The sequence below is a fragment of the Sciurus carolinensis genome, chromosome 2 (assembly GCF_902686445.1).
Source record: "Sciurus carolinensis chromosome 2, mSciCar1.2, whole genome shotgun sequence".
NCBI classification, from domain to species: domain Eukaryota; kingdom Metazoa; phylum Chordata; class Mammalia; order Rodentia; family Sciuridae; genus Sciurus; species Sciurus carolinensis.
The window spans coordinates 138565968-138588555 of record NC_062214.1 but is presented as its reverse complement, the minus strand read 5'-3'; the positions used below and the strand labels follow the sequence as shown (position 1 = coordinate 138588555).

At 35.3% G+C, this 22588-nt stretch overlaps 1 protein-coding gene across 6 annotated transcripts in view; it reads left to right on the top strand.

The window, feature by feature from the left end:
• The first annotated feature begins 1268 nt into the window (after positions 1 to 1268).
• The window catches only part of Slc25a21 (solute carrier family 25 member 21), a 474768-nt gene continuing 453448 nt past the window's right edge, over positions 1269 to 22588 (top strand). For 3 of the 6 annotated variants that reach the window (XM_047540310.1, XM_047540307.1, XM_047540309.1), the window contains exon 1: positions 1271 to 1763. In XM_047540310.1, the coding sequence (XP_047396266.1) occupies positions 1694 to 1763 (70 nt within the window). In that variant the 5' untranslated portion in view covers positions 1271 to 1693. Of the gene's footprint in view, positions 1764 to 22588 lie in introns of all 6 variants that reach the window. The other 3 variants (XM_047540312.1, XM_047540306.1, XM_047540308.1) reach the window with 3 other exon arrangements.

Here is a 22588-nt window from a genome sequence, read left to right as displayed (position 1 = left end):
AACCATCACTTTTTAACATAAGAAGTGATTTTATGTTATATACTCATAACCTCATGTTTGTTTATTTTTTTGTCTCAATGAACCTTTATTCATTTATTTATATGTGGTGCTAAGAATTGAACCCAGTGACTCAGGCATGCCAGGCAATCACTGTACCACTGAGCCACAACCCTAGCCCCATCTGTCCTCATATTTAACCAATAAAATACTGAAAAATACTATGCAAAAACTTTTATTCTACCTAAGTAGCAAAAATTCTGAAAATTATTTCTTGGGAAACATTTTCACATTTAGTCATTTTAATCAAATGAGAAATTTTATTTTTGAATATCTAATCATATAAGTAAGTCTCCCCAATTCCTCAAACACTTTGAATAATGTTGCCAGTCAGGTATCAGTATCATCGACTTTTAATGGCTCAGCTAAAGAAATAAAAGTATGAAACACTAATACTGTATTTTGTACATACTGGAAATCATATATTGTTAATTAAATTGTCCATATCCAAAGTTTTTGACCTTCAAAAATGGCAATTTTATGACACAAAATAAACATTTAGTATTAAATACCGTGTATTACAAATAATGACAACAGCCAAAGCTTCTCAGTTGTCCCTTTTATTCTTATCATTTTCCTGCCTGTAGGGGTGTGGTGGGTGTTTTTTTTTCTAAAATTTCACAATCTTGTGTGGCAGAAATTTGTATCTCTCCTACACAGGAATTTGAAGCTTATGGCTTAAATACCAGGTTTAAATGACAATTTTTTTTTTGTTAACTATTCTAAGAGGCTAATATAAAAAATTGTTTTATAGACAGAACATACTTAAAGTTCCTTAATGTTCCTGAATTATTTCAGTGGTTCAAAAACTTTAATGTTAATAACAATCTATAGAGAACTGGTTAAAACATAGGTTTCTGGGCCCTAACCCCGGAGATTCACAAATTATGTTAGGTATCACACTTTGAGAACCTCTGACCCTGGATATAGAAGACTATTTGTAACCAGGCATTTTCTCTTTTTGGTCTTTCAGCAAATAAGTTTATGAGGTATGAAATAAATCTCCTTTAAACCATTTTCTTATTAAAGTACTATATATTAGCTCAATTGTAAGGTAATTCCATCTGCTTTGACTTAGTTACTTCAGCCTACAATCTCAGGATAACTAACTCCGAGGAATTTATTCACCAATCCGCTCTTTAGAATGACACTGTGTTCTGTCCTGCCAGGAGCAAGGGTCGCTCCAGCCTTGCCCTTAGAGCTTCGGCCCCCGGTCGCTTCACTTGCGTTATCAAAGGCAGGGCGTCCAACTTGACAAACTGCAGGAGAGGCTCTTGATAGGGAAGCGCCTGGGCGCCAATCTAGGAAACCAAAACTGACATGCGGCGGTGAGTCAAGCTAATACCATCCTCGAGTCTTCTGTCCAGGAACCTTTCCTGAGCGCAGGAAGCCCAGTTCGAGCGAAAGGCCACCCTACAAGCAGCACAGTAAGCAGCTTCCCACCCGCTAGAGATCTCGCGGCGAGCCAGTGCCCGAACCGCCATCTCTGGGTAGTCCCCATTGCCGTCCCACAGGGAACCACTGGTCAGAGGACCAACCCAGCACGACTCTCATCCGGAGAGGCAGCGCAGGCCATCGTTCAGCGGCGATCTCGCTCACACACCCCAGACCCCTCCCTCCTCCTCAGGCTGCGAAGATGTCCGCCAAGCCCGAAGTCGGATTAGTGCGCGAGGCTTCTCGGCAGATCTTGGCCGGTGGTTCTGCTGGTAAGGCCGGGCCCTGCCCTGCTCCGCTCCAATGCGTGCCGCGAAAACATTTCTCAGACAAGCTTCCCAGCCCAAGTTTTGTCCTCTTCCTCAAAATTCCGCGCTCCGGTTTCAATACCTGAGCCCGCGAAGCGTAGGAGCAAAGGAGGCCCGGCGCGGGCGGAGAGTGCCTGGTGTCCTAGGTAAGGTCGCCTCCGCACCGATGCCAGCTGCTCTTAGGTTCCTGGCCTTCTCTGTTCCTAGGCTGCAAGAGGGGAGCAGCACCAAGTCCTGTAATTTGAGAGAAGACTTTTGGCTTTGCTGGCTATTTTACTTGAAAATGACTCAGTTCTGTCTTATTTAAGTTTGCTAGCACTTGTAGACTCTCCAAGGTAGACAAATCTTAGACAAATCCTTCTTTCCTCATTAAAATATTATGGTAGGACTCCACAGGGCTTCTTACTGCTTGACCTTGCTTGCTTGGGATATAATTGCACCATAAATAGGCATATTAAATTAAATGCATATTTTAACACACTTAAACACTTGTTATAATGTACTTACTATTTATGGAGATTTATGCTGTCGGGGGGAAAAGAAAAACCTTTAGCAAATGATCTGTTATAACCAATCTTGGCAATAATTATGTTAAATGTGGCTGGGGAAAGTTACTAACCATGAAATTATGTGCATGGATTTTAAGAATATTTTAAAGTATAAGTTATTAGTTCATTGAAAATTTAATCTTGCATACTGTGATGCATTTTATTATAAATACATAACAAATAATTATCATAATTAGCTAATAACTATAAAACACTTTTATAACTGTGGTTATTCCTTTAGTAAATTATGATAACACTAATAAATCACATTATGACAATGACTAGAAAATGTCTAATGTTGACTACTAAAATTTACTGTATTTTCAAACAGATTTGGGCTTTTTATAAGGGACTACTTCAAATTATGACCAATATCATTATGTTGAATCTCAGGGGTACCACAAGCAACTAAATGTGTCACAATGTGACACTTTTCTGAAGTTCATATATCATTATTAATTTTTAAGAACAATTGAGGCACTCATTTCTTGTAGGTAATTGTGCATTGTCCGCCCATTTATGATGTCAGTGCCCCCACTGCCTACTTTTTAAGTTGTTTCCCAATAGTAATGATGCCCTTGCTCTGATTTAGTCAGAGTTTTGGTAGAATTTCACAATGGCCAAAGCTCTGCTAGCTCTGCCTGACTCACTTTATTTCCAGTCTGTGACCCTGATCTAAGAAAACTCATTTGGCTCAGAGGGAAAGTGGAGCTAGTTGATTAAAATCCTAAGCTATGACCAATGCTTCATAAGCATCTGAATATTGGTTTAGCTAATCATAATATGTATTAGGCACAGTTAAACTCAAAGGATGTTAAAAGTAGATCAAACAGTGTTTTATTGGCATAGATATAATATGTGATGCCATCATATATTCTTATGATTGTAATCAGTATGAGTAAAAATTAGGACACTTATAGAATAACTTTAAAATAGTAGGATAATTTATGTAGTTTGTACTATGGAATTATTGATAAGTGATGAGAGTAATTTATACTATCATCATAGTGAAAAAGAGTACTTGACCAAAAGCATTTTCATAAAACTTTTTTGCAACTGTAATAAATGCAGTAATCCTTTTACATATAGTAGATCAAGGGTCAGAAAGAAATCAATATACAAGAGAAGCAGAAAAAGGAAATGCATTTGAATTTCTGCCACAGGAATTCTGATTTCTGGCACTATCATCTCTCTGTGTATTATATGGTCTTCTGGCCATAAAGATAAAAAATACATTGTAAGGGAATGTTTCCTTAAGAGAAAAAAATAAATAAACTTGGGAGGTTTATGGAGAGATATCAGCATGTCTCATCAAGGTCTGGCATGCATTTCTGGAGAGGAGAAGGAAGTGAACTCTCTTTAACTTTTACTTCTTTTGTCAAGTGGTCAAACATCCCCAAGGCAGCCAGGTGATGGCTAATAATAGGGCCATAAGTATTACTACTACAGCTGTTAGGATGGCTTGGAATACCCCACACATTTGCCTGGTAAAGAAAACATGCCCAAAAGGATTCAGTTCATGACAGCTACAGCAAGTCATATTGTTCCTAGTATTATAGATAACCCTGACCTGAAGAGGTCGTATGATAGACTATGAGTGACTGGCCCCTTGCTGTTGAGGAGCTACCTCTGAACCACAGCCAGGTGGTTTTATAGATTTATGATGAAGTCTGCAGTTTTAACCTAGATAGGGGTGAGGTGGAAGGTCATGTGGTTCATTGAAACTAAGGAGACGGATAAAAAAGGCCTTTCAGAAGTCTTCCATTAGATAGGGAGAGAGTCTTCCATTAGATAGATTTGGAGAATTCACAGAGCATTCTGCGAAGATCAGGCTAGACTGATTGGACCTTGCTATCCTGGCTTATATAGAGATGTACAATATTGTCAGGGCGTACACCTGACAAATAGAGCAATTTCTCTGTGCCGTCTTGGTATCCTGAGAATTCTTGTTTCTCTTAGTTTACTTCTGTTTTCAGCTTTCATTGAGCTCTTCTATGTGGCAGAACCTGGTCTCCAACAACTGTTGTATCTATGCTTTTGACTTCTGTTTCCCAGAGAACATGAGAGACTGACTTGCTTTCTTTCAATTTTAGTCCAAAATCCTAAGGAAAAACTCAAAATAAACCATAGTTGGCAGGGGTCCACCTCTATATCAATCAACTCTAGCCAATACCCATGTGAATGTGTGAGGCAGGTGAGATGGGGATCTCAGATGAGATGTAGAGAAACTAGATGTCATGAGAGGAGCAATAGGTGTCATCTATTATATATCTTTTATTACTAGATAGTTTGTGATATTTGCATTTAAAAGACTGAAGAATAGATATGTGACAGTTGCTTGGATAATAAATATTTAAAACCTAGTCTTGAGTTTGTAGCTATAAATGCTGTGTGTAGATCTTGCTACCAAGGACAGTTTTATCTTATGAAGACTTTGCTTAAGACAAGTTAATATGTACTGGATTTTTGCAGAGCCAGCCATGTTCTCAGCCTTTCAGTCCCACTCAGATGGTTATTTTTCCCAAATTCCCATAAGGGTTTTTTACCCAAACCACAGAGCCTCTCAGAGACTCCAATGAAGTCCCCTTTTCTGCAGGACCTGTCAGACTTCCTTGTGAGGTCACCTCTAAGTCCTGTTCACACTGAATTTCCTTCCATAGTGGCAATGTTCCTCCTGTCTCTCAAAAACTTACTTATATCCCTGTAAGCCTACAAGTGCCACTCAGAATGCCTCCTACAGCTTATTCCCCTTCATGTGGCATACCACTAGACTGGCAGGTCATAAATTTATTCCCCCAAATTTCCAGGTTGCTGTTCCTCCCTCTACAGGTGGCCATTCTTCCCCCCTGGTTTCTTAGAGGGACACATCCCACCACATTTTCATCAATCACTGTGTTCTAACTTTGCATCTCTCTGGAATCCATTGTGTTCATTGAAACTATTTATTTTAGTCTTTGTTCTTAACTTCAAGTAATACCATAAGATTTAGATAAGAGAGTCATGGAAGCTATGATGAGAAAGCTTCAGGAAGATCACCAAGGTGAACACTGAGGAATCACTAAACATGAAGATGAGAAGAGATTATTCTTGGTACTGAAAATGTGTACCCTAGAAGAGTGGCAAGGAGTATGGTAGTACCTGGAAGTTTGTTAAAAATGTAGGATCTCAGGCCTCACTTCACACCTACCACATCAGAATCTGCATTTCAGGAAGGCCAGAGATCATTGGTTTGTACTTTAAAGTTTTAGTAGCACCTTATCAGAAGACCTTTGAGCAAAAGGATTCCATAGAGTGAAAAAGCCAAAGCCACATTGAAGGGAGTTACAAGTAAAATCTTTCTTGATTTTCATTGCTGATTGGAAATAATTAATCAATTCTGTATTACCTATTATGTGCCCTCATTTTAACTTTCAGTCTTATTTTCCACCCTTCTACACATTCCATTCAGTCTTTGCTAAATAGATCTGCTCAACATTCCTGAATAATATATGTACCTTTCCACCTTTATTACTATGTCTGGATTATCTTCCCCTTATTTTCTCTATCTATTGAAATCCTACCCATTTTCTATGGCCCAGCTTGAAAATGGTTTTCTGCATAAATGTTTCTCAGATGTCCTCTATAGCTCCATCCAGTTTTAATGTTCTTATTAATACATGAATGATGCAATAATCCACAGAATAAATATTAAATCTGAAACCCAACTTCACACTTGTATTAACGTTGTTAATCTTCCCCACAACTCAACAAAATAGGCACTGTTTTAATCCCATTTATAGATGAAGAAACTAATGCACAGAGAGAATAATTAACACACCCATGGTTACACAAGTATGCAACCATTTTTATAGGAAATTAGGGATATGAGAGGGACTAGGAGAATGGTCAGAGGGGCTGAATGGTTTTAGAAGTTGGAGAGATCAAGCCAAATCTACCTCTTATTATCTTTGTAGCTCCTATTGGTTAACATTTCTTAAAAGAACACTTTTATTTATAAATACAATCCTTTCAGTATTTTTATTAAATAGTACTGTGCTCATTTGTATGGGCACAAGATTAGCTTTTAGCCAAGAGAAAATTTAGTTTTTTTAGAGGTCAGTACATCCAGGTCCTCTACATGCAGTTGGGCAGATTGTGGCCTGATAAAGGGCTCTGGTTACTGGAACAAATAAGAGCTGAAATCTAGTCTATGCTCCGTAATTTGTGCATCCTAAAGCATTTATGTCCTTCTGGGAAATGGGACACCTTTCTTCTGCTGTTTACAAACATACTGAATGTATTAGAAGCAAATTTGTTGGTAACACTGACAGAATTCCTCCACACTTGTTAGAGCTCTCAAGATCTCTGACTTCAACATATCTCTGGGTCCCATAGCATTACCCTGTCTGCACATCAGCAGGGCTCCATGAGGCTCTGTCATGTAGGTGGTCAGGAGCCAGGAGGGTGAATCCACCTAGGATCCTTCTATTCTTCCTAGTGACCAGTTTGAGTCCTTCCACATGTCTCTGAAGCCTATGGGGTTTTCTCATTCCCTATGTCATATAGGAGACTTTCAGGCCCATGCAGATAGAAATTTACTCCAAACTTTCATAGAACTTTTGCACTCAACCTCAGAACTTCCTGATCCTCTGAAGTTTCCTTGGTCCCTTGGGAAGTCTTGCTATCACCAGGGCCCATCAGGATTCCTTGTGAATTCACCCCTATACATGTACAGTGGCAAGTCTGAGGCCCTCCTCCTGCCTCCCAGAATTGTACTCATATCCTTCCAAGTTTGCCTTATCCTATTCAGAATGCTTTTCAAAGCTCATTTCCCTCCATGGACCATGTATTGATCATTGTGCTGGCAGAACACTGATTTATTCTTCAAAATTTCTAGGTTGCTGTTTCCTCTTCTCTAACCTAGCCTGGTCCTTGTTACCTTGGTAGGTAGGCACCCCATCCTATTTTCATCAGTTATTGTGTTCACTATGTACATCTACCAGGGTCCATTTGCTTTCATTGAAAGTGTTTGACTCAAAGTATTCTGGAGACAAGCTTTCCAGTTTGTGCTAAGCACTGTTCAAGTATTTTGTGTAGTGTAATCTCATTAATCACACACAAAGAATCAAATGAGATTGAAATGACAGACCCTTTTCAAGAAAGGGAAAATTGGGATTCATTAATAGGCTTATGGGAGACTATCTGAGAATATATGCAAAGTGTGCCTTATTCTGATGGGGAGAAAGTACAAGACTTTCACTGAAAAAAAGATTTTAAAAAACAGGTATAGGACAATATAAAATCTTCATTTTTAAAAATTACCGATCTTCCATATCTTAGATATTTTCAACTTAATAAGATTTTTACCTTTTCTTGCCTTAACCCAAGAGTTACAATATAATTAAAAGAATGCTTTAATAGTGTGTATTATAGAAGTCCCTGGATTTTAATTTGTACTAGGCAATAAAAGAGCTGATGCACCAGGGGGTAATCAAGGTTAAATTTTTGATCAAGGAGAATTCTTTTTGAGAATGGGTGCAAAGGAGACACACATGTGATTTGGATAAATGGCACCTTTGGAAATTCAGGATTTGGGAAACTGTAATTGTTTGATAATAAATAGCAGGTTGTAGTGAAACAGGTGAGCTTTTATGACACATCAAAGGAAGGCTGGAACCCATTATCTGGGTAATTAGGGAGGAAAAAAATCTCCATTATTTCACCACATAGGAGGAAGCAGCTCTATTGCTCAAATTAATTATAAAATACCTTTAAGGAATGTGTTTTAATTAAAGTTTAGTCTTATCATTAAGAAAATATAGTCTTAAAAATATAAATTTTAAAATAAAATGTGAGTTGCATCACCATATTTCAAAGGATTTCTTATTTTACTGTCTTTCCCTGAAGTTGTTTCAGAAGTTCAAGTACCATTATTATGTGGGTTCATGACACAAAACATAAAACAGTTTTTCCTCATGTTTTAGGAACACACTGTTGAACTTGCCCTTCCTCACCCCTCTACCAGCCTGATTTCAACATCTCAAAGTACTGAGAACCCGATGTTTCAGAGACACTGTAGTAGGGACTGAGAAATGTTTGTGACTACATTAATGAATAAATATCAAAAGCCAAACCACTGAATATTATTCTGTCTCCAACACTGAAGAGAGAGAAGTATTCAGAGGTTCTGATCATCAGACAATTGATACATGTAATGATACTTTAATAGCTCTTCTGTTGGAACTATTCAATAAATGATGTGAAAAAAAATACCTTCAGGTCTAAAGTCTCTTCCACCTTCTGGGTAAGAGTCTTAAGATAGTATGTTGAGTGCTGGGTGTGGAACCCAGGGCCTCATGCATGCTAGGCAGATGCTGTACCATTGAGCTACATCCCCAGCCCATGATGGGATGTTTTTATTTAGGCATCATCTGTCATTCTAGGACCCCAAACTAAAAAGAGATGCACAAATAATCTTCAGACATCTTTATGATTTAAGTAGGTAGTATCTTTAAAATGGCAATGAATGAAAGAAACAGTTCTTGGAGTTAGAAATCCAAAATCAAGGTGTCACAAGACAGGTTCTTCCTGGAGGTACTGAGAAGGATCCATCTCATGCATTTTTTTAACTTCTAGCATTTGCTATCTTACCTTGATTTTTTCTTGGCTTATAGATAGGTCATTACTCTATCTACATCTGTCATCACATGGTATTCTTTTCTTATTTGTCTCTGTGTTTATGTCCAGATTTTCTTATTCTTTTAATGACATCATCATTGGATTAGGACTCTAATTCAGTATGATCTCCTCTTAACCTGATTATATCTGCAAAGATGGTATTTTCAGGTAAGGTCATATTTATAGGTACCAGAAGTTAGAACTTGAACATATCTCTTGTGAGGTCACAATTTGACTACAAAAGACATTGTATTTTTCTTCTTATATTGTGTTTCTCAGATTCACATCCCATATCTCAAACTATGGTCTTGTATTTATCTTTCCATTTATTATCAGCTTTTTCTAAAAAGTTTATCACTCAATTTTCAACCTATTGTAATTGGTATATCTTCTTTGCCTTTTAGCCGAAAGTGTTATCTGAAACTTTTCTCCTCAATTTTTTATTTAATATTTGTGGAATTTCATGTCTCTAACCAATTTTACATAAGTTCTTCCTATGGCTGGTTTTCAGCCCTCCTCTCCCTATCTGACCACTCTTTTACAGACTCCTTTATGAAAATCCCACTGTCTTAGAAATATATAGTCTACAGGTTTCCATGTTCTCTACCACATACTCTAGTTATCACTCTGAAGAAGCCCATTTACCATCTGGTTTTAGAGTCATCTATTTGTAGGTGACTCCAAGATCTTTGCTTCCAATTTCTTTGTGCCCTGCAGACTCACATTTCTAAAATAAACAGTAGCAATAACATGAAATAGTCAAATGAATTTTAATGATTTTTAAAGATGTTTCAGAGGTATATTTTGAAACTAATATCATTCAAATATCATTTTCTCTTTGTTGCATAATTGTACACATTCCAATTTTTAGTTGTCTTTCTCATTCATTCTTATTGTCATCTTAAGTCATATATGAACTTTGTTGAGTGTCTGTTTAGGTTGGGTAGATACTACTTAATTATCTTCTTTAACAGGATAAACAAGAACTGATAAATCTTATCTTTTTTAGTAATGACATTTATTGAATGTTTACTATGTTCAAAGCACTTTGCTAAGCTTAAATCATCTATATTAATTTGTAATTTCTTGAAGATGAGAAAAGTGAAGTTCAGAGAAACAAAGTAGCTTGCTCAAAGCCAGTAGCAGGGCATAGAATTCAAACTCTCTTCTTTGCTTTCAAAACTTGAACTCTCAGCCACTACTCCAGACTCTAGTGCACAGAATAGGACATCAGATAAGCAGCCCCATACTGAGTATTGCTTTCATAAGGCTTCTTTTCTCTTTGGTTGGGTTAAATACTGAGAGCTGGTATGGGATATTGAATGTTGATGAAAAAACAAAGCCTGCCCTTGGTGCAATAGGCCATTTCTTATTTTTACAGTTACTTTAAATGCCAGACATCAATTGTGAAATTCTCCACCTTAGTTAGCAAGTGTCTTGATCAGCTTTAGTGGGGCCACATCTTTCCTGCCATGCACTACATGCAATTGATTAGGAATGAGCCAAGCTTCAACTCCCATGTATTATTATGAGCCAAGCCTCAACTCCCATGTATTATTATGAGCCAAGCCTCAACTCCCATGTATTATTAGGGGTACTCTTACACAACCAGAGAAGAGATTGGAGTGAATCACTGGTCTGAGAGCAACCTCGGAGAGGACAGGAGGAGCCTATCTGTGAAAAAGAAGAGAATTTTAAGTTGCATGAAACAGGTTTTCTTGAACCTTTCCCTTTAAATGAGTTTGACCAGTTTAGGTTAGACATAAAGGTCAGCTTTAGTTAAATGTCTATAAAAAGCATAATAGACTACTTCCTGTAAGAAGAAATAGAACTTCTTTCTCTTTGGAGAAAGAAGAACAAAATTCATATGTCTGAATAGAATTGGATGACACTAAAAGAGTTTACACGATGGGGGGCACATACCAATGTACTAATATTTTTGAAAAACTACTGCTATATATGAATCACCACTTATGCCAAATCAGAGTAATAAAATTGTGAGAAACATTGTTCTTTGTTTCTTGTTGCTTTGACTGCTATTGTGTTGTTATCATTATTTTGGAAAATTATTTTAGAGATAGGAATAAACTGCAAGATCCCCTCCTGAGATTTGAGAATGAGCAAGCTTTTTTAAAAAAAATTTTGGAGCTTCTTTCTAGGGTAGTGCATTTGATTGACTAGTGTATATGTTACTATAGGCAATCATAATTGAAATCTAAGATAGTCAGTCTGTACTTGTGCAGACCTATAGATGGCACTCTTTTCCTATAATTTTGGTGATTTGCTTTTTTTAAAAAATGAAAGTTCTCTGCAGATAGAGTTAGATTTAGATTTTGTCATTGCAAAGCATTTGGAACAGGTGGCTTCAGGTGCCTTGAGTAGAAAATTCTATACTTGAAAAGATTTAGAGGACTGTATTTTGTGTTTTAATTTTTCCTTTTAATTGTCTTTACTGGCTATGTAGGTAAAAATAGGTTTATAGAAAGACAGATGGAAGAAGTGATTTCTGTTTGATATAATATTTTTTCTGTGCTTGATTTGGAATTTAAGTAGAGTTTTGGAGCAAACAAAAGTTGTAAATAAGGTAGGCATAAATGTCATATTAATCGCTTTTGGAGTTTAGAGATTATACAAGATTCCTAGATTCCATAATTTGGTTTCTTAAAATTCTTGGGACTATAGTATGTATTATTGTAATCTTAAATTACAAAAGTCTGTGAGCAGGAACTATAGTGCCAAATGCAGAATTTTTATTTATGTATCTGAGGCAGCTACTCAAAATGTCATTTCTTGTTTTAATCTAGTACGCTTTAACATAAGAGAGTAGGGTGGTATACGAATAATATATTCTCCTTTAACATACGTTCCAAACAAGATGGATATATGGATATATATGTACATATGTATATATAAGTTTTTTTTTTTTTTTTTTAAAGATTAGTCCATACTGTGTGGGTTTATTTTGTTAATGGGAAATACCATAAGTATTTGCTTCTATAAACAAACTTTTAACCACAAGGTGGCAGTATAACTTTCCCATGTCTTTAAAAACTTAAATGATTAGTAAATTAAACTGTTTCTTTCTCTCTTTATAAGAAATGTATATAGCTAAATAATTTTAGGGCAGCTATAAAGAGGATAAATATTAAAAGTGATTGATATAAGGAGAAAAAACTAATTTTTTTCTGTCTAGAAAGACAGAATAGTAGTTTTTAGTTGCACTAAGAAAATATTTATATCTTTAAAGTTAGAATAGTAATGTGATGACATCAAAGTGTTAAGGCATGGCAGCAACTTTATTTTAAAGAGCAATGTAGTTTAATTGTGTTGGACTGATAAGCATCAAGAATTGATGTGCTGGAGATTACAAGTTCAGCATAGAAAAAGGAAGGGAAGAAAAGTAAAAATAGAAATATTGGCATTTAAGTAAGAAAATAAAATCAGTGGTGAAAATAATATCTATATTATCCTTGTTGGATTTATATCTTCTACAGTTAGGAAAAGGATCATCTATCCATTAAAGAGTTCTATATGATTCTTGTTGGATTTATATCTTCCATAGTTAGGAAATGGATTATCTATCCATTCAATAGTAGATATTTAAGTAGCTAGTATGTTATTGTATGTACTTATGTTTTCATTGGTATGCCTACATGATATGCAGTATTATTTTTAATATTTACATTTTTAATATTTTAGTTAAAGCATTCAACTCTGCAAGGATGCGTTTCACAGTTATTTCATTTTTCTGTGGCTTAATTTAGAAGATTGTACTGTGAAGCTTGAGCGCCTTCAAAGTAGAAATCATATCTTATTTATCTCCAGGCCTAGCACAGAGTTTAGAATACAGTAGACTTTCCAGTATATTTTTATTTGAAAAGCATTTTCCATACAGCAATAACTTCCATTGAGATCTATTTTGCTTATGTACCCCTGCCTAACCAGCTGTAAATGTGGCAGAGTTAAGGAAAGCACCTTCTGATTTAGAATCTAATACTTTGAACTCTTTTGTAGTATCTTATTTTGCTGACAGTGGAGGAAATGTTCTTTATAGAAGTGATAATTTTGCAGAGCAGCACTAAAAAATAAAACTTTTATTTTTTTGACCTAAAGTTTATCTAAATAAAAGTGAGTTGCCAGGCACAGTGGCACATGCCTATGATCCCAGTGACTTGGGAGGCTGAGGCAGGAGCATCACAAGTTTAAGGCCAGCCTCAGCAACTTAGTGAGGCCCTAAGCAACTTAGTGAGACCCTGTCTCAAGATATAAAATAAAAGGGACAGGTGATGCAGCTCGGTGGTAAAGCACCCCTTGGTTCACTCTCCAGTAAAAAACAAACAAACAAACAAACAAACAAACAAAAAGCAAAGTCCATTGTCTATCCTTACCACTATGCTTTGTGCTCTATAATGGAATATTTGGTATATAATCATTATAAGATGCTCAGTTCCTGCTTGAATGCAACATGCACAGATATATTTTATATTGTAAACTCAGAAAGGACATCTTCTACTTGACATTTCTAACATAAGTTAGAAGTGGATTGCACAGTTTTGTAAACCCTCACCTACCTTCTTAAAACTGATGTCAGATCTTGCTATGTTGTGCAAGTTGGTCTTGAACTCCTGAGCTCAAATAATCTTGCTTCGGCCTTGTGAGTAGCTGTGACTTCAGGTGTGCACCCAGTTCTGTAAAACCACTTTTGTGCGCAGGTTGAGTTTTTAAAAGATTTATAGTCATCATATATAAGAACATATAAGAGTAAGGAAGGGAGGGAGGAAAGAAAGGAGGAAGGGAGGGAGGAAAGAAGGAAGGGAGGGAGGGAGGGAGGACGGAAAGAAGACATTCACCATTTATGAGAAAACATAGTTTCAAGTAATACCTTAAAGGCCTAGGTCACATTCCAGAAATATGTATTTTTAGGTGAATAGTTTGAAATCACAGTGCATTTCTACCTAGAACAGTGTTATGTAATTCATTTTTTAAAAATCTGCAATAAATGTGAAATACCACTAAAAGGAACCCTTAGCCCTAAGACATTTGGGATTTTCAATCCCAAATCTATGGTCCTCTGCCCTTCTGAGCTAGCTTCCCTAAGGGGTTTGAGAGCTCTATGTCACGGGGAATAGGATAGAGTTGCTTATATGTAGAAACAGCCTAGTAGCTTCTTATTGATGTTGAATCAGGAATGTGCCAAAAGCTAAGAAGGGAAAGGATACCAGGCAGGACCAGCAGGGCTGTATCACAGAGCCTTACATTCAGAAGGCTTCATAGAATTCTTTCAGATATGACTGGACATAAAATATATGTCCAGGCTTTGTCTTTGGAATTGTGTGAAATAATGCAAATTATGTTGAGTAATGTGGAAAGCGTTACTATATAAAATGTAGGCATTTAAAAAATAAACTACAGGTGGGGTTGTGGCTCAGTGGTGGTGTGTGGCCTAGTTCCATCCTCAGCACCACATGTAAATGAATGAATAAAATAAAGGTCCATCAACAACTAAATATATATATATATATATATATATATATATATATATAATTTTATCATGAATTACATTTTAATAACCATGTTAGTTAGTGTTCTTTATTTTTTAATATATTAAAAGTCTCAAAACATAAAAGAGTCTTGGGTAGCTTCCAACATCTGAGAGGCCTCATCCTAAAGGACAGGGTGAATGAGTTTTAGAGGTTCTCATTCTGGTGGATCCTGGAACATATTTGTACAATGAATAAATGGATGGATAGATGACTGGTGAACATCAGACAGCAGAGAAAAGCCAAAGAGGAAGGGCAAACCAGGGATCTGGGAAAAGAATCAAGTTTGGAGACTGCAGTAAACACTAGTATATTCTGGTTATTAGCAAATTGACTATTTCTGGATTGGAAAATGCCACATTTTTGTTATGACTTAATATTTATGAATCTATGTATTCTTGCATTTGAATAGCATGAGAGAATCACACTTTTAATATTTATTTTACTAGTATCGCATAGTTAAGTAAATAACCACAGTTAAATTAAAATATTTCAGTTCTTATATTTTATTGATTTGTAAATAACATTGACATGTTTATTTAAATATGCATAACACTAATTTTTAAACAAATTATGTAAAATAATGACATGTATTAAAACATGTTCCTCTTATCCTTAAGTAGTCTATACCTCTCTGAAGATAAGAATCTTGGTCCATTTGGTATCTGCTCTATCCTTGGTGCCTAAAACAATCTGACACAGGACAGGTACTCAGTAAACTTTTGTCAAGTGAATGGATGAATAAATAAATGTCAAGTATGTTTGGGTTTTGAATTATTTTAGATTTCATTATTTGATTACTAATTTAATAATTAAATTGTTGATTTAATAATTATGAATTTAATTTGAAAATTCTAAATCTTATCAGGGTAAGAGAAAACACTGCTTTCTAAATGATCTGAAGGTTTTAGTGTGGTTTCCTCAATGCCCATTGTCATTTGTGGTGAGGAGAATCATTGCTGCTCATCTGCCACCAAATTCAGTTATTACCCCTGGGAGCTGGCACTCTCCAAGATGTCTATTCTATTTTCTTTCTAGTAGCTGCAAAGGAAGAAACAGGGTTCTTAAAGAACCCTGTATTTTCTGCTCTAAGTGTCTATCTGGAGGGTCTTTAATTCTAAGTTTTAATTGTAGTCCCATTGATTCTTCAAACCTGGATGTTTATCTTCCTGGATTTTGACTGTATGAATGAAGACCTGTGTCTTCCTACTACCTGGTTCCCCAGGAATGGTTATAAGACATATGAAGTATCTTATCCTTGCATACTGGTTGGAGGTAGGTTTATTTTCTCAAACTCCAAGGTCACAGTGCTAGTTATATTCATTGCAGTCAATCTTTCTACTTGTCCCACTGTTTCTCTGTGATACCCGAGTTTCACATGTGTGGCAGTCTCATGATAGTCCACTTATTCAGTGGGGTCATAGCCACCTAATCTTAATTTTCTCTTCTGGCCTATTAAGTTCTTACCATGATGTTGCAAAGAGTTATTTAGCCTATTTCTGTGTGTCAGCTGTGTGTATGAAAACATTGATTTACTTCACCTGTCTTCTCTGATCTTTGTTTTGAAACTACAGAGTTTTCCAAAAATAAGTATATAGTTGACAAACTTTTGAGACTTTTGAGTACACTATAGGAAGTAAGCAAGGAAGTAAGTACACTGACATCAACAAAGAAAGAAATAGGTTCCCCATTAAGAGACATCCATGTAATAGTGAACTTTACCTTTCAATGAGAATAGAGGTAAGACCAGGAGGTGGTATCCTGTAGAGATTCTGATACTTTACTTCCTGGTATCACATTCCAACCTTGTACAAGCTATATTACCTTGGGCAAGCAGCTTGATATCTGTGTGCTCCACCCATAAAATAGAGATACAATGCAATTTACTTCATACCATCATTGGAAGGTTCCCACAAGTTGACTTGTGTCAAGTGCTTAGCATTGCACCTAGCCCTTAGTGAGTGCTCTGTGTTGTCATTAATGGAGAAGGAAAATAACTAAGCATGTATGTATCTTCCAAACACTTAAAAACATCTTCAGGCTGGGGTTGTGGCCCAGTGGTAGCACACTTGCCTAGCATGTGTGAGGCCCTGGGTTCGATCCTCAGCACCACAAAAAAATCAAAGTATTGTGTTCACCTGCAACTAAAAAACTTATGTAAAAAAATCTTCAAAGATGAGTGACACAGTGTATGAATATATGCAAATATACTAACTATAATTCTGTTCTATAATATGTAAACTATTTTTGTTTGCCTTCTAGAAACTTAATCTTATTTCACTAAACTCTAGAATTTTGTTTTGTTCTCAAACTTTGAGATTATTAATACCATCTTCTTTCTCATGAGATGAAGTGGTCTTTTTTAGTTTCAAAATGGAGTTATTTTGTTGCTTCTGGAGATTACCTTTCAAAAATCCTGTAGTGAGTCTATAAGAATGGTTCTTTTTAGAAATGTTTATTTTTAATTGACAAATCAGAATTATATATATTTATAGTAAGAAGTAGTTCTTAACACATTCTGGTAGTCACCCTATCACATATTTGGGTCACTCTCCTCCCCTAAGACCTACTGATTTTAACAAAGAGGGGAATTTATATGTTTGTAGATATTCTATTATACTCACCATTCATAATAACTTTTGAGGTGTTAAAATTCCTTAGTATTATTTGGAATACATATTATTGATCATTACTTATCAAGATAAGTATTGAAGTCCTTGTCTTTAATCTAAATTATTTTTTTATCCCCCCACCACCACCAAGATAAAGAGACCACCTGATTGACAACTACTTATTTATACAGTAACTAGGATCTGTCAGTTCTTTCCCCAGGATTTGAAGCCAACATTATCACCCAAGTTTGCAATTAGCTGGCTCTCCTTTTCTTATTACTTCCTGGGTTTTTGTTTTGTTTTGTTTTTTGTTTTTCAATCTTTCATTCCCAAAATTCAGTGCTCTCAGTCAAGGCCTGACCCAGGCTTCCCACCAAGTCACTCTAGTTTTCTGACTCTCATCAATAGCTGCCTAATCTGACTTTTTAAAACCCTGATTTTATTCTTGGGAAATAGTAGCTAAATTAATAAAGTTAATTGTACTTTGTTCCAGGGTCATAATGTATTAAATATTTTCACCAATTTAATCCCTTTTGATAAGCTTCAACTCATGCTCTTAAACTCTAGTAGGAAGAAAGTATTTTAAGTCAGCCACAAAATAAACTGTCCCTATCTGCTTCATTTCCCTGAATGCTGGAGAAAGCAAAACAGGTATCTTTCATAGAACTCCCAAGTATTAGGTCCATGCTGTTCATGCTTATGGAATGACCAATTAATGCCTTCTCCCCCTTTCATTCTGTTCCTTACAAGAAATAGCTCACGTGTACACACACACACTCAAGCAGGTAGACACATTAAAATCTTCTACCTGGGCTTTAAGCACCTGTCCTATTATTTACATGTGGACATTATTATTATGTTACTCTGCCTGATTTTCAAAGGTATTTTTTACTCTCTTCAATGTCCATGAATTCATTTAGAAAACATTTCTTGAGTGTTTTATACATGTCAGGTCCTGTGATAACAGGTAAGTGTGACAGTTCTGATTTTTGGCTTATGGAATGTGCATTGTAGGAATGATGGTAACAGTTGGCTGAGCCTGTTTGCTGGAGGGCGGGTGCTTAGTTCACCCAAACTCACTAAAATTTGATGTTTTGCTTTCGTAAGCTGGTGAGAAGCATTTGCATGAAAATTTTTGCCAGCTTTTGTCCCTTTTTGTCCAAACTTTTTTAACTTATAGAGGAATCTCAGTGTGTAAAACTTTCCATTATAAGGCCACCTGTAAACTTAAAATAGTCAAACTGTTTTTTCAGCTGCCTGCCGCTCTGTTTCTTAACTGACTTACACTGACAGATAAAGATGGCTTTCCCCTGAGATGGACTGTTTTGTTTGTGGTTTTTCTGTCACTACCAGGAGGGACAGCACCCCACCCCCCATCCATAGGGAATGCAGAGATGCAGTTTGCAGATACAATTATATGCTGACTAGCAACTAAAAAAATAATAGTCAAATAATGACTTCATTGTTCCTTCCTGTGTCCATGACAACTTTGAGGTATGCAGCTAGACCCAGACACTGCCTGGGAGCATTTTTTGCCTCAGCCACTACTATTTTGAGAAAACTTACAATTCATTCTGATAATCAGGCTAAGGCGAAAAATGGACATTTCCAATATCTGACTTATTTTCATGGTTTTATATCCCTGAAGGTAATTCTTTTGTCACTTCTATCTATTGGAACTATGACTTGCCCCTTTAAAATTCTGCTTTCTGGCATAGTTTCTCCCTTGATGAGAGCCAGTGATGTAAAATTACCACACTAGAATTGGACAGACCTGTTGGGATTCTGTTTCAGTCAATTACAATTGGCGAGATCTTGGGCAAGTTTCTTAATCTTTCTAATCCTCATGTCCTTATTCATAAAATAGGAATAGTGACAATATTTCCCCATAAAGTTGTGAGTTAAATGAGACAATGCATGTAAAGAGAGTAGCTCACTGTTTGGCACAAGCAACACACCATAAATTGGTGGTTTGGTGGTGTTAATCTCTCTGACAAGACTGTGAGTTCCCAGAACAGTGGTTTTTAGCCTGAACTACATTCTAAAATCACTTGGGTAACTTTAAAAGATCCTAATGCCAAGGCCTAACTTCAGCCCGATTAAACCAGAATCTCTGGGGTTTGGACCCAGGATTCAGCATTTTTTTAAATTGCTCCAGCTGATTCCAATGTGCAGCCAAGGCTGGGTAATACTGTCCTTGAGGATGAAACCTGTAACATATCAAAGTGCTCAGAAAAAATACACTACTAAGTAAACTTACTAGTGTACATATTTTGAAAGATGAAAAAGTTAGTACAATCTAGAAAAATATAAGAAGCGACACATGGTTCCTTGAACATTTTGTTTTGGTTATTTTGAATAAATAAATATAGAATAGAAAAAATCCAAATTAAGTGATTTTTTTTAAAAAGGGTACCTTACTGCCAGTATCACAGTAGAGTAAATCTACTTGGAAAGAAATAGGAAATTATAAAATAGATGGGAACCCACATTTTGAAAATATGAGATAAAATTACACAAATGGAAACTGAAAGCAAAATTACATTTTTTTATATTTGAAAAAATTAGAGTTAAAGAAACAATCATTAAGACAATTCTGTGCTATTTTAACAAAAGCCAGTATAAATTCGAATGCTTCCCACTTAAATCATATCTGTCTGTTTAAATTTTGGGAAAAAATACTGGTAGCACATGAAAACATACTCTTACATTCCTTATGCTGACTCAGGATCTTTAGCTAACTTTTATAATAGTAAACCTTGTGGAATGAAAAGGCTAAAATCCAGGTTAAACTCAATTTTATTGATTAAATAAAACTAGACTTCTTTCCTGGTAAACCAAAGGACATTAATTATTAAGTTCCTAAGATCTTACAAAGTTTTTAAAAAATAGCACCAAACTTTACTTTTCTAAAGGGATTACTTAGCCCACAATTCTTTAATTTTATGTTCAACTTTTTTTTTGAAGGGGTGGCACTGGGAATTGAACTCAACTTTGCACATGCTAGGCAAGTGCTCTATCATTGAACTATATCTTCAGCCCTAATTGTTTGTTTGAAAGAAAATTCCTTTATATTTTAACATCACATTATTTTTGTGAGCAGTTTATTTCAATTTAACGTTTCTCCAAAATAATATTTTTAAATTTTTAAATTTCTTTCTTGTATTTTTTGTGACAGTGGGGTTTGAAACCAGGGGCACACTACCACTGAGCTACATCCCCAGCCCTTTATTTGTTTATATGTGTAAAAAAAAGAAATGTGTATATGCTCTGCCAACTGAGCTACATTCCCAGCCCACAGAACATTAAAAAACAAAACAAAACAAAACAAAACCCAGAAAATCAACAACAAAAACTTCAACTAACATTCAGTATTTGCTTCTCTGTGTATATGATTTTGAATTAGATATACTGTTGATAATCATAGTAATCATTACACTTGTTTACCCCTTCTAGTTTTACGATTACTTTTGTATATATGCTCTCATTCAGTTCTTCCAGTATCCCAGTGAGGGTGCAGATAAGAATAAACCTCATTTTGTAGGTGGAAAAACTAAGGCAGCTTACTAGTAAGCTGTTCAACAGAACCAGCATAAACAATTCTTGGGTTTTAGTCAGATATTCCTTTCATTAACTCATTCCTGAACGTACTAGCATTTTCAAGTCACAAATATGTGTCAGATGCACTTGTAGTTGATGGACATCCAGGTAAGTCATGATTCTTGCACTTAAGGAGTTCCACACACAGTGCTGCAAATACATTTTAAAGTTCATTGCCTGTATGGACCAATGTGTAATACATGATTTGAAACTGCCATTACCAAAGCTAACAATTCCATGATATAAGCAGGAAGAGGAAATGAATTGAGGGGGTTCAGAAGGCCATAAATATCAACTTCTAAGGTCACATTCTGTGACAGCCAGTTAGATGCAAGATGAACCTGGACACTGATGTCCCTTGCTGCTGGATTGTGATGTGATTTCTGCAGGATTGGGGAGTATTATGGTGTTTTTCTAAGAACATGTTATTCGGTAATACGTCCAGCTTTTCAACTGCTAATGTTAATTTTAGTTTTGGTAATAATGATTTTAATGATTAAGCATTTTGGCTTATTTTTAATGCTAATTCATCTCAAGTATTTAGGTAGTTTCTAAAGTAATCATTGCTGAATTTAAATAGTCATACTTATTGGAAACAAATTCTACAGTGAAATGTAGAGTTTAATTAATTCCCTTTAAAATATGTACATTTTTGCTGATTTTGAAGTTTTAGAGTGAATTTTGTGCCTTGACTATGTTTTGTAATTATGTTCTCTTAATTTTAAATAATAAATCAGGAATCAGTTAAATGGCTATAACTATTTTAGTTCTTCTTGAGGATTCATAGTTGCCCTAACAGAAGGAAAATTTAGAAAAAAATATTAGTTTTTCAGTTACTGAGTAAAAAATTTCAGATCTTGAGATATTTTTTCTTCAATATTTTACAATTGAAAATATATGGAAAGATAATTATTTGTATGAGTGAAAAATCAGGATATAATAATGTCAGTTAAAATATGAGAGTTGTTAAGCAGCAAATAAATGAAGTGTCTCTTTAACTGAAATATATCTTTTACTTTTGTATGAAACTATTTTTACTTAATGTCAATAAAGTTTAAATTAGTTCAGACTTTTCTTATTAAAATAAATGTTTCCTTTTAAAATGCATGATAATCATAATCAAGACAAAATTTGTCCTGTTATTTATTTTCAGAATGATTGTACATGTTTAGCAGACTTTTGATTTAAATCCCCAGTGATATATTGGAGACAGATGTTTAGATGACCTCATGTTTAAAGTAATGTTATATTTGGACATAAGCTTAAATTTTCCTTGAAATCTTTCCTTATAAGCTAGACTATGTGCTAGTATACAAAAACTAATCAATGATTTGCAGTGGATTAATGCAATTCCTGTATTTTAAATAAAAATTTCTTCATTTTATGGAATTCTACATAGTACAAAAGAGCTGATTATGAAACAGCTGTTTACAAATGAAAATATTGTTTTTGGCTGGCCAGCTAAATGGGAAACAGATTTGAAAAGTTCCGTGAATTTGAATGCAAATTTACCATATCATTTATACTGAACCAAAGAACATTGGTAAAAGACTGCAACATACTTTACTAAAATATTCAATGGAGATCTGCTTTGTGGAATATAATATAAACATTAAAAATTGTTTTTCCTTTTTCAAAACTAATCTTTCCTTGTGAAAATCAATGTATAATATGTAGGTAGTATATTCTGAAGGCTTTTAGGGGCTTATAAACAATATTAGAACAATATTTATCTTCAATAAAGAGAAGTTAGCTGATGGAGCTATTAGAAATGTATAGAAATTTGAATGGAGTGAATGGAGTATAATAGGTAAAATATAAGCGAGATTGTC